The sequence below is a fragment of the Nicotiana sylvestris genome, chromosome 3 (assembly GCF_000393655.2).
Source record: "Nicotiana sylvestris chromosome 3, ASM39365v2, whole genome shotgun sequence".
Lineage (NCBI taxonomy): Eukaryota > Viridiplantae > Streptophyta > Magnoliopsida > Solanales > Solanaceae > Nicotiana > Nicotiana sylvestris.
Window position 1 is genome coordinate 9,963,127 of NC_091059.1, and position 14,345 is coordinate 9,977,471.

Below are 14,345 nucleotides of genomic sequence, written 5' to 3' on the forward strand. Positions count from 1 at the left end.
GATGAAGCCCGGCCAAACTGGGAGGTAAGGCAAGCTCATAAGCAACCTCCCCAACTCGCCTCAAAATCTCAAAAAGGGACAATAAATCTCGGACTCAACTTCCCTTTCTTCCCAAATCTCATGACGCCCTTCATAGGCGAGACCCGAAGCAGAACCTGCTCACCAACCATATAGGAAACATCACGAACCTTCCGGTCCATGTAACTCTTCTATCTGGACTAAGTTGTACGGAGTCTGTCCTGAATCACCTTAACCTTCTCTATCGCATCCTGAACCAAATCAGTGCCCAATAGCCTGGCCTCACCCGGCTCAAACCAACCCACCGGGGATCTGCATCTCCTACCATATAAAGCCTCATACGGCGCCATCTAAATGCTGGACTGATAACTGTTGTTGTAGGCAAACTCCTCCAGTGGCAAGAACTGATCCCAAGACCCTCCAAAGTCAATCACACACGCATGGAACATATCCTCATGAATCTGAATGGTGTGCTCGGACTGTCCGTCCGTCTGGGGGTGAAATGTTGTGCTCATCGTCACCCGAGTACCCAACTCCTACTGAACGTCTCTCCAGAACCGTGATGTAAACTGAGTACCTCTATCTGAAATAATAGAAACTGGAATGTCATACAGACGAACAATCTCCCTACTATAAATCTCTGCCAACCGCTCCGATGAGTAAGTAGTACACATAGGAATGAAGTGCGCGGACTTGGTCAGCCGATCTACAACAACCCAAATGGCATTGAACTTCTTCGCAGTCTGAGGGAGTCCAACTAAAAAGCCCATGGTGATCCTCTCCCATTTCCACTCCGAAATCTCCATCTGCTGAAGCAACCCACCGGTCTCTGGTGCTCAGCCTTCACCTGCTGACAGTTGAGGCATCTAGCTACAAAACCCTCTATGTCCTTCTTCATCCTCCTCCACCAATAGTGCTGCCTCAAGTCCTGATACATCTTGCGGCACCCGGATGGATGGAATACCGCGAACTATGAGCCTCTGCCAATATCAACTCCCGAATATCATCAACATTGGGTACACAGATACGACCCTGCATCCTCAACATCCCGTCATCTCAAATGGTCACATCCCTAGTATCGCCATGCTGAACCGTGTCCCTGAGGACAAGCAAATAAGGGTCATCATACTGCCGCTCCCTGATACAATCGAACAATGAAGAGCGAGAAACCACACAGGCTAGAACCCGACTGGGCTCCGAAAGATCTAATCTCACAAACTGACTGGCTAAGGCCTGAACATCCATCGCCATAGGTCTCTCTAAAGCTGGTAAATATGCCAAACTCCCCAAACTCTCCGCCCGGCGACTCAAGGCATCGACTACTATATTGGCCTTGCCCGGGTGATAAAGAATAGTAATATCATAATCCTTCAGTAACTCCAACCACCTCATCTGGCACAAGTTTAGATTTTTTTGCTTAAACAAGTGCTGTAAACTCCGATGATCTGTGTAAATCTTATAACGCACGCCGTACAAATAATGATGCCAGATCTTCAAGGCATGAACAATAGCAGCTAACTCAAGGTTATGGACAGGGTAATTCTTCTCATGTATCTTCAACTATCTGGACGCATAGGCAATCACCTTACCATCCTGCATCAACACCTCTCCAAGTCCAACCCGTGAGGCATCACAATAAACTGTATAAGACCACGAACCAGTAGGCAATATCAAAATAGGGGTTGTAGTCAAAGCTGTCTTGAGCTTCTGGGTCCACCTAAATGCCCTCACTCGATACCACGTGGCCTAGGAATGAGACAGAACTCAACCAAAACTCACATTTTGATAACTTTGCATATAACTTCTTCTCTCTCAGGGTCTGAAGCACTGTCCTCAGGTGTTGCTCATGATCTTCCCGACTCCGGGAGTATACCGAAGTATCATCTATGAAAATAATGATGAACGAGTCGAGATAGGGCCTGAATACACTGTGCATCAAATGCATAAAAGCTGTTGGGGCATTGGTCAGCCCAAATGACATAACAAGGAACTCGTAATGACCATATCGAGTCCTGAAGGCAGTCTTCGGGATATCCGGCTCCCGAATCTTCAACTGGTGATAACCTAAGCACAAATCAATATTAGAAAACACCCGTGCGCCCTGAAGCTGGTCAAATAGATCATCAATACGAGGCAAAGGATAACGGTTCTTCACTGTAACTTTGTTCAACTAACGATAATCGATACACATGCGCATAGAACCATCCTTTTTCTTCACAAACAAGATAGGAGCACCCCACGGTGAAACACTAGGTCGAATAAAACCCTTATCGAGCAATTCCTGTAACTGATTCTTCAACTCAGGAGAAGCTATATGATACAGAGGAATAGAAATGGGTTGAGTGTCCGGCAACAAATCAATACCAAAATCAATGTCTCTATCAGGTGGCATACCCGGAAGATCAGCTGGAAACACATCGGGATAATCCCGCACCACTGGGACGGAATCAACAGAAGGGGTATCAGTACTGACATCTCTCACATAAGCTAAATACGCGGCGCACCCCTTTTCAACCATACGTTGAGCTTTAAGAAAAGAGATAACTCTATTGGGAGTGTGATCTAAGGTACCACTCCACTCAATACGCGGAATACCTGGCATAGCCAGCGTCACGGTCTTGGCGTGACAATCAAGAATAGCATGATGGGGCGATAACCAGTCCATGCCCAAAATAATATCAAAGTCAACCATACCGAGTAACAATAAATCCGCTCTGGTCTAAAAACCACGAATAGTAACCAAACACGACCGATAAACGCGATCCATAACAAGAGAATCTCCCACGGGAGTAGAAACATAAACAGGAGAACTCACGGAATCTCGGGCTACCCCCAAATGCGGAGCAAAGTAAGAAGACACATAAAAGTAAATAAAGCCTGGATCGAATAGAACCAATGCCTCTTTGTGACTATCCAGTATAATACCTGTGATGCCAGAATCGGAGGCAACAGCCTCGGTGCGAGCAGGAATAACATAATATCTGACCTGGCCTCTCTCTCAAGAGAGACCTCTACCTCCCTAACCTCCTCCCCCAGCTGGCTGGGCGGATGGGGTAGCAGCGGGAGTTGTGATCATGGCCTAAGAACTCTGAAGAGCACGTTGTGGCTGAGCAGTCTGTGGAGGTGCACTCCTTCCAAGTCTAGGGCAATCCCTCACCATATGAAGGGTGTCACCACACTTAAAACAAGCTTTCAAAGGACGTGGTGGCTATGACTGGCTAGGGCCAAGTCTGCTAGACTGACCCCTGAAAGTACCCCACACAGGAGGCGCGCTAGAAACTAGAGGTGCATAGTAAGGCTTCTGAGGTATAGGCGGAGCTGGAGCACTGCTGGCTGCTGGAAGAGCTGAATGAATGGGGCAACCCAAAAAACCCCTACCATGTCGACCTACTGTTGGGTACGGGCACCAGATTAGTGGCCCGACTCTCGATACTTCTTGGCCTCTCTCTCCACTCGCTCCCTGGCGAGCATACCCTCAATCCTCCTAGCAATGCTCACTACCTGCTAATAAGGAATGTCCATCTCCAACTCTCAAGCTATGCTAGATCTGATGGGTGGGATAAGACCCTCAATGAACCTGCAAACTCTCTCACGGACTGTAGCAACCAAAGCCGGTGCATGTCTGGCCAACCTGGTATAACGGATAGCATACTCTGAAACGGTCATAGCACCCTGGCGCAAATGCTCAAACTCTGTGCGCCATGCATCACTGAGACTCTAGGGGACAAACTCTCTCATGAACATCTCCGAGAACTGGGTCCAAGTCAGTAAAGCATCCTCGGCTGGACTGTCTATCTCATAAGTGTGCCACCAATCATAAGCGGCTCCCCGGAGCTGAAAAACAGTAAAAGAAACCCCACTGGACTCTATATGCCCATAGTGCGAAAAATACGGTGGCACTCCTCTAGAAACCCTAAGGTATCATCTGTCGCTAATCCACTGAAAATCGGAGGATCATACTTCTTGAATCTCTCCAACCTCCGTTGCTCGTCCTCAGAGGCAGCTGCCCCATCTGTGGGCTGATCTGGCACTGCAGGCGGTATAGGAATGATCTCTGGGACCTACTCCATATGCACTCTCTACTCAGGAGTGCGGTCTGCGAGAGTCTGGGCCCCTCCCCTGGCCTGGGATGTGGCTGCAGCGAGGGGAAGCAACCCCGCCTGCGCCAAGGTGGTGCACATAGACATGAACTAAGCTAATGTCTCTTGAAGGCTGGAGTAGTAGTAGTTGTAGGCATGTCAGGTGCCTGAACTCCGGCTGGATATGTTGGTAGTACCTCTGCGGTAGCTCGCACAGGTTCTCTGACTGCACCACGTGCGCGTCCACGGCCTCTACCCCAGCCCCTACCTTTGGCGGCTGCAGTAGGGGGAGTGGTGCCTAATTATCCCGAGTAGCACGTGTCCTCACCATCTGTGAGAGAATAGAAGACAGAAGTTTTAGAATTGATATCAAAATATAGCACGACAAGGAATTCAATGAAGTGAATATTTTTCCTAAACAGTTACATAGCCTCTCGTAGATAAGCACAGACGTCTCCGTACCGATCAGCGAGACTCTAATAAACTGGCCTGTGTTTCGTGACTCCTATGAACCTAGAGCTCTGATACCAACTTGTCACGGTCCTAGTTCACCATTCGTGAATATGTCATGACGGCACCTAGTCACTATGACTAGGTAAGCCTGACAGTGCGGAAACAATATCATTTGCAGAAAATAATCAATTAAAATTGAATAACTTAAGGAAAATTGTATATGAGTTCCGCTTGGCAAATACAACTCAACATCACAAGACTAAGACAAAATCCCAAATCCAGGAAACTCACGGGCAACACAGGCTAACTGAAACATAGTACGCTGCTCTAATTCTAGAATATCTAAACAACTGAGAGGAAAGGAATAAACTGAACACTAAAGCTAGATCAGAATAGACACTCCTGGTCTGCGGACGTGGCAGATATGCCTTGAAGTCTCCGTGTATCTCCTCGCCTCAACGATAGTGCACCTGAGTAGAGGTATCTGGATCTGCACATGAAAACATACGCAGAAAGGGCATGAGTACACCACAACGGTACTTAGTAAGTGCCAAGCCTAACCTCGGTCGGGTAGTGACGAGGAAGGTCAAGGCCCTACTGAGATAAAACGCAGTAATGAATAATATAACGGAAAGAATTTAAATAAAGTCCACAGCGAAATCTAAACCAGATAAATAAGGAAAACAGTAATAGAAAAGCAGAGGTAACAATACAAGGAATACTGCTCACAACAAGGAATAATAGCCGAGGATCTCTTGGTATCCTTATCATATAAACCAGAGATCTCTTGGTATCCTAAGGATCTCTTGTTATCCTCAATAGGTAATCTGGTGATCTCTTGGTATCCCAATATATAGAAATACATGTGCTAGGGATCTCTTGGTATCCCACACCCTCAATCTAGAAAATATCAAGTACATGGGGATCTCCCGAGAAGCTGTCCCGTAGTCCCAAAGTAAACACACAACAACAACAACTCATATTCTCAGGATAAATGCTAAATCAGAACAAGTAATGGTAAATTATAGCCTAACATGCTTCACAGAGTACAAAAAATACAGTTAAACAATTTAAGCAAGTAAGTCAGCTAAACATGCTTCTCTAAGCTAGCACAGGTTAAACTTACAATCTAAAATGAAAAAGTAAACAAGAAATCTCACTTTAAATATTTCAAGTAGAAACGGGTTTACAACAATTAGCTCAAGTACGCGCTCCTCACGTACGAGGCATTCAAATATCAAAGATCATGTCCTAAGGGGAAAGGTCCCCCACACAAGGTTAGACAAGCCACACACCTCGAACCGGCTCAATAATCAACTAGGAACCACGCCTTTGCCATGGGTATCCGACTCCAAATGTCCCAAATCTATTCAATTCAATTACATATCGTAAATAACATAGCAAACAACTGATTCCACTATTAAATTTAAAGTTAGGGCTCGAAAATAGGTGAAATGACCAAAACGTCCCTCAGGACAATGTCTCGGAATCCAATAATTTTCAGAACCCTCGTACTCTCACGAGTCTAACCATATAAAAATTTCTCAAATCGGAGGTCAAATACCCACTCAAAACTCAATAGTTTGGTCTAAGAAGTTTTTCTCAATTTTGATCCCAAATTCAAAATTAGATGATGGATTAAGCTAGATATTGATTGAATACAACTAAATAGGATTAGTAAAATGTTACCCAATAATATTCTCTTCAAAATCCTCTAAAAATTACCCTCTCCCGAACTCTCAGTTGATTTTTTAAACTTTGAAACTCAACCCTCGAAATTCGCTTTTCTGAATAGGCCTTTTATGCGAAAAAAGGACCGCTCCTGCGGTTTTCATTAAAGGGCTCAGGGCCGCATCTGCGATGGGAGACTCGCAGGTGTGTAACCGCATCTGCGATAAAGCGTCCGCACCTGCGGAAAATTGAAGGAGCCCAAAAAGCTGCATCTGTGATGGCCTGGCCGTTTATGCGGCTCCGCACATGCGGAACCCAAACCGCAGGTGTGGTTATGATAGTATACAGAAGCCTTCATCAATTCTTTCAACTCCAAAATCTTCCGCCAACCACCCAAAATCATCCCGAGGCCCCCGGGACCTCAACCAAAAGCACTAATACTACCTAATACCTTATTCAAATTTGTACCAATCCTTAAAACACCTAAAAAAATACCGAAAACCCGATTTAATCAATGATTCAAGCCTAAGAACTTCAAATTTCTTCAAAATACGCTTTCGATCAAAAACCTAACCAAAACACATCCGAATGACCTGAAATTTTGCACACACATCCCAAATGACATGACGGAACTACTGCAACTTCCGGAATTCCATTCCGACCCTCGGATCAAAAACTCACTATCGGACCTGAAACTTCAAAAAGTACAAACTTCGGCATTCCAAGCCTAAATGAGCTACAGACTTTCAAAATACATTCTGAACATGCTCCTAACCCCGAAATTACCTAACGGAGCTAACGGAACCATCAGATTTCCATTCCGAAGCCGTCTTCACACTGTTCCGATTACGGGCCACTTTTCAACTCTTAAGCTTTCATATAGGGACTAAGTGTCCCAAAACACTCCGAATCCTAACGTCGAACGTCCCGACAAACCAAAATAGCATAAATGAACTTAGGGGAAATAGTTAATGGGGAAAACGGAGCATAAAATTCAAAAACGACCGGCCGGGTCATTACATTTATACACATGGTATTTTTTAATTGGATGCTTTGTAATTAATTATAATTAATAATTAACTAAACTATCATATTATCTTAAGCACCTTCACCATAAAAAAGAATCTGGAGCAACATATATCTTTCTCTGACCATAACTCCTCGTCGGATTAAGACAGAAGAAGAGACGACGCAACATCTGTGATTTAGATTATTTGTCTTCTGTTAACAATAGTACTAATTATGGTCGATCAATGTCATGGTTCCTCCCATTCATCACCTCCTCCATTTAACAAATGCAACTCTCAGTGCTTTGTATCAAGCTCTTTGCAATCGCAGATCTGGATTTATTTATGTAACATAACTTCTTTTTTCAATTTTTATGTAACAAAATAAAATCATCTTTATTTTAAAAGTCATCTACCTTAAATTAAATGGGTTCTCGAGAAAATTCTCGATACTGGAAAAAATAGAGTCCATATTTAGAGAACTCCGGTGAGTTTAAGCTAATCACTCGCTCCGAAAATTCTCCTCGGATCTACCACCTTACCAACCACCCATAACCACCTCACATCCATCCTCTCTACACCATAACGTGCTCAATATTCTCTTTAAATCTCTCATTCATCGGCATTGTCGTACCCAATAGATTTCTTTTTCAAGTTGAATAGCCATGATTTCTAATACTAATGGGAAAGCTGTAAGATGTGAGTTAGGACTTGACCAAAAAGTGAAAAGAAAGCTTTGATCGGAGCTTAAATTTCTCTTTGTGCTGTAATGATCTCTTGATGAAAATTGAAAGTCAATAAATAAACTAACGAAGGTCAAAGAAGAAAGTGCAAAAGAAAGAACGGAGAAAAAAAAGGTTTTAGAAATAAAATATATGTAAAAGCGCGATTATTTGTGTCACGTCAGCACTGAATGTGATAATAATTTCACTTCAAAAAAGTTTAGGGGGGTAATAGGACCCGCAAAGATTAAGTGTGTAGTTGAAAATTCGACTCAAATTCAAGGTGGTACTTATGTATTTTTTCATCGGTTAAACTCGATTTTTCCGACCTCAGTGCCGAGGAAAATCAAATTAAATGCATATCTGTTATGAAACAATAAAAGAAGAAGAAGAATAAGAAAAGTAGATAGGGAGAGAGAACTCTTATTGATTTTGGAATTAATTACAATGGAATAGAACCCCTCTATTTATATGGAAAGATTGACTTAGCCACAAAGTAACAATCCCTAGAATCTCTCTAAAAGATAGACATTCATCATAAATAAAATATTATTTATAAAACTCCATCTTAAATGTCTATTCAACAGATAATGTGCCTCGTTAAAATCTTAATTAAAATAAAATCCAGTGGGAAAAAAATTATAGAGAAGGAAAAGAGTACACATGTTTAGAAATACGCTTTTTTTTGTCTCGTTAAAAACCTTGCAAAGAAAACCCAGTTGGACAAAACCTTGTAAGAAAAAAAAAGTAAAACGCGTATTAATTCCCCTTGATGAGAACATCAATTCAGATATCTGAGTCTTTGCGTTCCTATCTTGTGCACCATCTTCAAAAAATTGTTAGTATAGATTTGATAAACTGTGACGACCCGCCCGGTCGTCTTTGGAATTTATGCCCTGTTCCCCCATTAACTGCTTCCCCTAAGTTCATTTCTGCTATTTTGGTTTGTCGGGACGTTCAGTGTGAGAATTCAGAGTGTTTTGGGATACTTAGTCCCTAAATGAGAGCTTAAGTGTTGGAAAGTGGTCCGTAATCGGAACAATGTGAAAATGACCTCGGAATGGAAATCTGATGGTTCCGTTAGCTCCGTTAGGTGATTTCGGGGGTGGGAGCGTGTTCGGAATATCTTTTGGATGTCCGTAGCTCATTTAAGCTAGAAATGCTGAATGTTAGATTTTTGAAGTTTCCGGTCCGATAGTGAATTTTTGATCCGAGGGTCGGAACGGGATTCCAAAAGTTGCAGTAGTACTTTCATGTCATTTGGGACGTGCGTGCAAAATTTTAGGTCAATCGGACGTGTTTCGGTTAGGTTTGGAATCGAAAGCGAGTTTGGTTAAGTTTTGAAGTTTCTAAGTTCAAACATCGATTAATTCGAGCTCCGGTGTTTTTTTAGGTGGTTTAAGGATTGGTACAAGTTTGAATAATGATATGGGATATGTCCGTAGGTTTGGTTGAGGTCCCGGGGGCCTCGGGTGTGTTTCGGATGCCCAACGGGGTATTTTGCGTTGAAGGAAAGTAGCAGATTTTTTGTTGTTGCTGTTGCAGACCATTGTTCTCTGCGATCGCAGCCTCTTTCCTGCGATCGCGTAGTGGAGTTTCAGAGTGTGGCTTCTTTCCTTCAATGCGATCGCAACTTTCCTCCTGCGATCGCATAGTTTTTGGTTTCCCTTATCCGCGATCACAAACCCTCCCCCGCGTTCGCATTGAGTAGACTGGACTAGGATCCCAGGCCCAATTTCCTTATACGCGATCGCAGACCTTCTGATGCGATCGCATAAGCCCAGCCCTTTTCCTTCCGCGATCGCAGGTCCTTTCCTGCGTTCGCATAGAGCATTTCCAGGGCTCTTCAATTTTACTCTCCGCGATCGCAGACGTGTTCCTGCAATCGCATTGAACAAAGTTTCAAAACAGTTATTAATATTTCAAAATGGGAGTTTTGCCATTTTTAACAAAAACAAAAGCTTGGGAGCTCGGATTTGGGAGAAATTTTGAAGGTTTTTCAAAGGCAATCACTGGGTAACGATTCTCTACTCATCTATGACTAAAATCCACTAATCTAATCGTGAATTCAAGCTTTAATTTCGGATTTTGAATGAAATTTGTGGTAAAGTTCTTAGACCTAATTGTGATGATTTGAAGAGGCATTTGACCTCCGATTTGGGAGAATTTTATATGGTTAGACTCGTGAGAGTGCGAAATTTCTGAAACTGTAAAAATTATTTGATTCCGAGATGTTGGCCTGAGGGGTATTTTTGTCATTTTACCTATTTTCGCGCCTTAGCTTTAATTTTAATATTGGAATTAGTTATTCGCGATGTTATTTATAATATGTAATTGGTTTGAATAGATTTGGGCCACTCGGAGTCGGATACTCGTGGCAAGGGCATCGTTTCTTAGTGATTTTTGTACCGGTTCGAGGTAAGTGGCTTGTCTAACTTTGTGTGGGGGACCTCTCCCCTTAGGATATCTTGACTGTTGTTTAAATGTCTTGTGTGCGAGATGACGAGCGTGTACTTGTGCTAACTGTTGAAAATTCACCTTACTTGACTTATTTAGACTGTGTTTCTTCACGTGTTTAACTGTTAAAAATGCAATTTCACTTGTTTTAGCTTAGGGAAAGCATGTTAGTAACTTATTTGCTCTATTTGACTAAATTGCAATAACTGCCTTTTTCGTGAACCATGCTAGACTCTAGATTCTACCTGTTGTCTGCACTTAGCTTCTTTTTGTTCAAATGTTGAATTGCTGCGATGTGTTTACGATTGGGTCTACGGGATGGCATCCTGGGAGTTCCCCTTGTACGTATTATGTTCTGAGATTGGAAGTGCGGGATACTAAGAGATCTCTGGCACAGGATTGATTAAATGGAGGATACTAGGAGCTCCTCGGGATACTTGGAGATCCCTCGTGATTGAATGGAGGATACTAGGAGATCCTCAGGATACTTGGAGATCCCTCGTGTATATAAAGAGGATACCAGGAGATTCTCGGGATACCAGGAGATCCCCGATGATAGATAGCCTGTAGTGGTTGTTCTTGTATTCGTAGATTGTAATTGTAGCCTGTTTCTGCTCTACTTATTATTCTTTCTAGATACTCGAGATTTACTGTACTCTTAATGTTTATTCATTTCATATTTATTTTTATGTTTATCTCAGTAGGGCCTCGACCTTCCTCGTCACTACCCAACCGAGGTTAGGCTTGGCACTTACTGAGTACCGCTGTGGTGTACTCATGCCTCTTCTGCGCATGTTTTTCATGTGCAGATCCAGGTACTTCTGAGCAGGCATACCGCTAGTAGCTGTCAGGGAGCATATTGGAGACTTGAGGTATACATCTGCTACGTCCGTAGATCTGCAAAGTCTCCTTCTCATTCTATCCTTAGATGTTAGCTGTCATTTCAATCCCTTTTGTATTAGACTACTCTGGTGATTAGAACAGTGTATGACTTCTTTTAGCCTGTGTTGCCCGCGGGTTTCCGGGTCTTGGTGGTTATTCGGTATTCTGTATCAAAGTGTATGTGCCAGGCGGCAAACTTATACATTTCTTTTATGTTATTCAGAATTCTACTATTGTTTTTTTTTCCGTAAAAAGTGTTAATTCCGCTATGCGTTAGGCTTACCTAGTCGCGAAGACTAGGTGCCGTCATGACAGGTTCACAATTGGTGAACTAGGGTCGTGACAAGTTGGTATCAGAGCTCTAGGTTCATAGGAGTCACGGGACATAAGCCGGTTTATTAGAGTCTCGCTGATCGGTACGGAGACATCTGTACTTATCTACGGGAGGCTATGTAACTGTTTAGGAAAAATCTTCACTTCATTGAATTCTTTGTCGTGCTATATTTTTGACATCGATTCTAAACTTCTGTCTTCTATTCTCTCACAGATGGTGAGGACACGCACGACCCGGGACGATCAGGCACCCGCACCTCCTCTTGCAGCCGCTAGAGGCAGGGGCCGGGGCAGGGGTCGTGGACGCGCGCGGGGTGTAGCCAGAGCACCTGCGCGAGCGGTCGCTGAGGCGCCACCAGTGGATCCTGCCAGGACTCAGGCACCAGACACGCCCACAACCACCACTACTCCAGTTGTTCAGGAGGCATTGGCACAGTTTATGAGCATGTATACTATGTTGTCACAGGCAGGGTTGCTTCCCCTTCCTGCAGCCACGTCCCAGGCCGGGGGAAGAGCCCAGACTCGCGCAGCCCGCACTCCAGAGCAGAGGGTGCATATGGGACAGATTCCAGATATTATCCATGTCCAGCCTGCAGTACCGGTTCAGCCCGAGGATGGGGCACCTACTTCTGAGGATGAGCAGCGTAGACTAGAGAGGTTCAAGAAGTATGACCCTCCTGTTTTCAGCGGACTAGCTATAGATGATGCTTTGGGGTTTTTGGAGGATTGTCACTACATCTTTCGCACCATGGGTATTACTGCCTCGAGCGGGGTTTCTTTCGCAGCTTTCCAGCTTCGGGGAGCCGCCTATGATTGGTGGCGCACCTTTGAGTTAGACAGTCTGGACGAGGCTGCCTCCCTGACTTGGACTCAGTTTTCAGATATGTTTCAGAGGGAGTTTGTTCCCCAGAGCCTCCGAAATGCATGGCGCGCGGAGTTCGAGCATTTTCGCCAGGGCCCTATGACTGTCTCTGAGTATGCCATCCGTTATACTAGGTTGGCCAGGCATGCGCTGGCTTTGGTGGCTACTGTTCGTGAGAGGGTTCGCCAGTTTATCAAGGGTCTTATTCCTTCCATCAGGTCTGGCATGGCGCGAGAGTTGGAGATGGATATACCCTATCAGCAGGTAGTGAGCATAGCCAGGAGGATAGAGGGTATGCATTCCAGAGAGCGAGAGGAGAGAGAGGCCAAGAGGTCTCGAGAGTCGGGTCATTATACTGGTACCCGTACATCATCAGTCGGACGTCATAGTAGGGGCTATACGGGTCGTCCAGTTCACTCAGCACTTCCTTCATCCAGCAGTACTCCAGCTCCTCCTAGATCTCATGAGCCTTATTATGCACCTCCGGTTTCCAGTGCGCCTCCCGCGCGGGGTACTTCCAGAGGTCAGTCTAGCAGGGGCGGTCCCAGTTAGTCACAACCATCACGCCCTCCCAGAGCTTGTTATGAGTGCGGGGATACCCGCCATGTAGTGAGGGATTGCCCTAGGCTTGGGAGGAGTGCGCCTCCACAACATTCTCAGCAGCAGCGTACCCAATGGGATTCTCAGGCCATCGTTCCAGCTCCAGCTACCACCCCACCTGCCCAGCCAACCAGGGACGGAGATCGAGGAGATAGAGGTCGCCCTCGAGGGAGGGGTCGGGCCAGATTTTATGCCATTCCTGACCGTGCCGAGGCTGTCGCCTCCGATTCTGTTATCACATGTATTATATTGGTTAGTCACAGAGAGGCATCAGTTCTATTCAATCCAGGCTCTACTTATTCTTACGTGTCATCTTATTTTGCTCCGCATTTGGGTACAGCCCGAGAGACCTTGAGCTCTCCAGTTTATGTTTCTACTCCCGTGCGAGATTCCCTTGTTTTGGACCGCGTATATCGGTCATGTTTGGTTACTATTCGTGGTTTTGATACCAGGGCAGATCTTTTATTACTTGATATGGTTGATTTCGATATTATCTTGGGCATGGACTGGTTGTTGCCCCAGTATGCTATTCTTGATTGTCACGCTAAGACCGTGATGCTGGCTATGCCAGGTATTCCACGTATTGAGTGGAGTGGTACTTTTGTTCACACTCCCAGTAGAGTTATATCCTTTCGTAAGGCTCAGCGTATGGTTGAGAAGGGGTGCGCCGCGTATTTAGATTATGTGAGAGATGTCAGTGCTGATACCCCTTCTGTTGACTCTGTCCCAGTAGTACGGGATTTCTCCGATGTGTTTCCAGTTGATCTTCCGGGCATGCCGCCCGATCGGGACATTGATTTTGGTATTGATTTGTTGCCGGGCACTTAGCCCATATCCATTCCTCCTTACCGTATGGCTCCTCCTAAGTTGAAGGAGTTGAAGGATCAGTTACAGGAATTGCTTGATAAGGGTTTTATTCGACCCAGTGTTTCACTGTGGGGTGCTCCTGTCTTGTTCGTAAAGAAAATGGATGGTTCTATGCGCATGTGTATCGATTATCGTCAGTTGAACAAAGTTACAGTGAAGAACCGATATCCTTTGCCTCGTATTGATGATCTATTTGACCAGCTTCAGGGCGCACAGGTGTTTTCTAAGATTGATTTGCGCTCAGGTTATCACCAGCTAAAGATTCGGGAGCCGGATATTCCGAAGACTGCTTTCAGGACTCGGTATGGTTATTACGAGTTCCTTGTCATGTCATTTGGGTTGACCAATGCCCCAACAGCTTTTATGCATTTGATGCACAGTGTATTCAGGCCCT

The 14,345-nt window shown here is 44.6% G+C and overlaps 2 protein-coding genes across 2 annotated transcripts; one reads left to right on the forward strand and one right to left on the reverse strand.

The window, feature by feature from the left end:
- Positions 1-1,074: 1,074 nt before the first annotated feature.
- Positions 1,075-2,683, reverse strand: LOC138887030 (uncharacterized). Its single transcript, XM_070168741.1, has 2 exons — positions 2,241-2,683; positions 1,075-1,156 (listed from the first exon to the last, which is right to left on the reverse strand). Exons 1-2 carry the CDS (start codon positions 2,681-2,683, stop codon positions 1,075-1,077), a joined length of 525 nt encoding a protein of 174 aa, XP_070024842.1.
- Positions 2,684-11,836: 9,153 nt separating this feature from the next.
- On the forward strand, positions 11,837-13,912 carry LOC138887031 (uncharacterized). The gene is made up of 2 exons (XM_070168742.1): positions 11,837-13,007; positions 13,095-13,912. Exons 1-2 carry the CDS (start codon positions 11,837-11,839, stop codon positions 13,910-13,912), a joined length of 1,989 nt encoding a protein of 662 aa, XP_070024843.1.
- The last annotated feature ends 433 nt before the right edge of the window (positions 13,913-14,345 follow it).

Bases quoted from the DNA above. Each gene is read 5' to 3' on its own strand.
- LOC138887030 (XM_070168741.1), bottom strand. From the start codon at position 2,683: ATGGACTGGTTATCGCCCCATCATGCTATTCTTGATTGTCACGCCAAG. The intron at 1,157-2,240 runs GTTTGTGAAGAA...CGATTGTATCAG, and splicing joins CCGTGGGGTGCTCCTATCTT to GGAGCGGCAGTATGATGACC.
- LOC138887031 (XM_070168742.1), top strand. From the start codon at position 11,837: ATGGTGAGGACACGCACGACCCGGGACGATCAGGCACCCGCACCTCCT. The intron at 13,008-13,094 runs GTCAGTCTAGCA...CCCGCCATGTAG, and splicing joins CGCGCGGGGTACTTCCAGAG to TGAGGGATTGCCCTAGGCTT.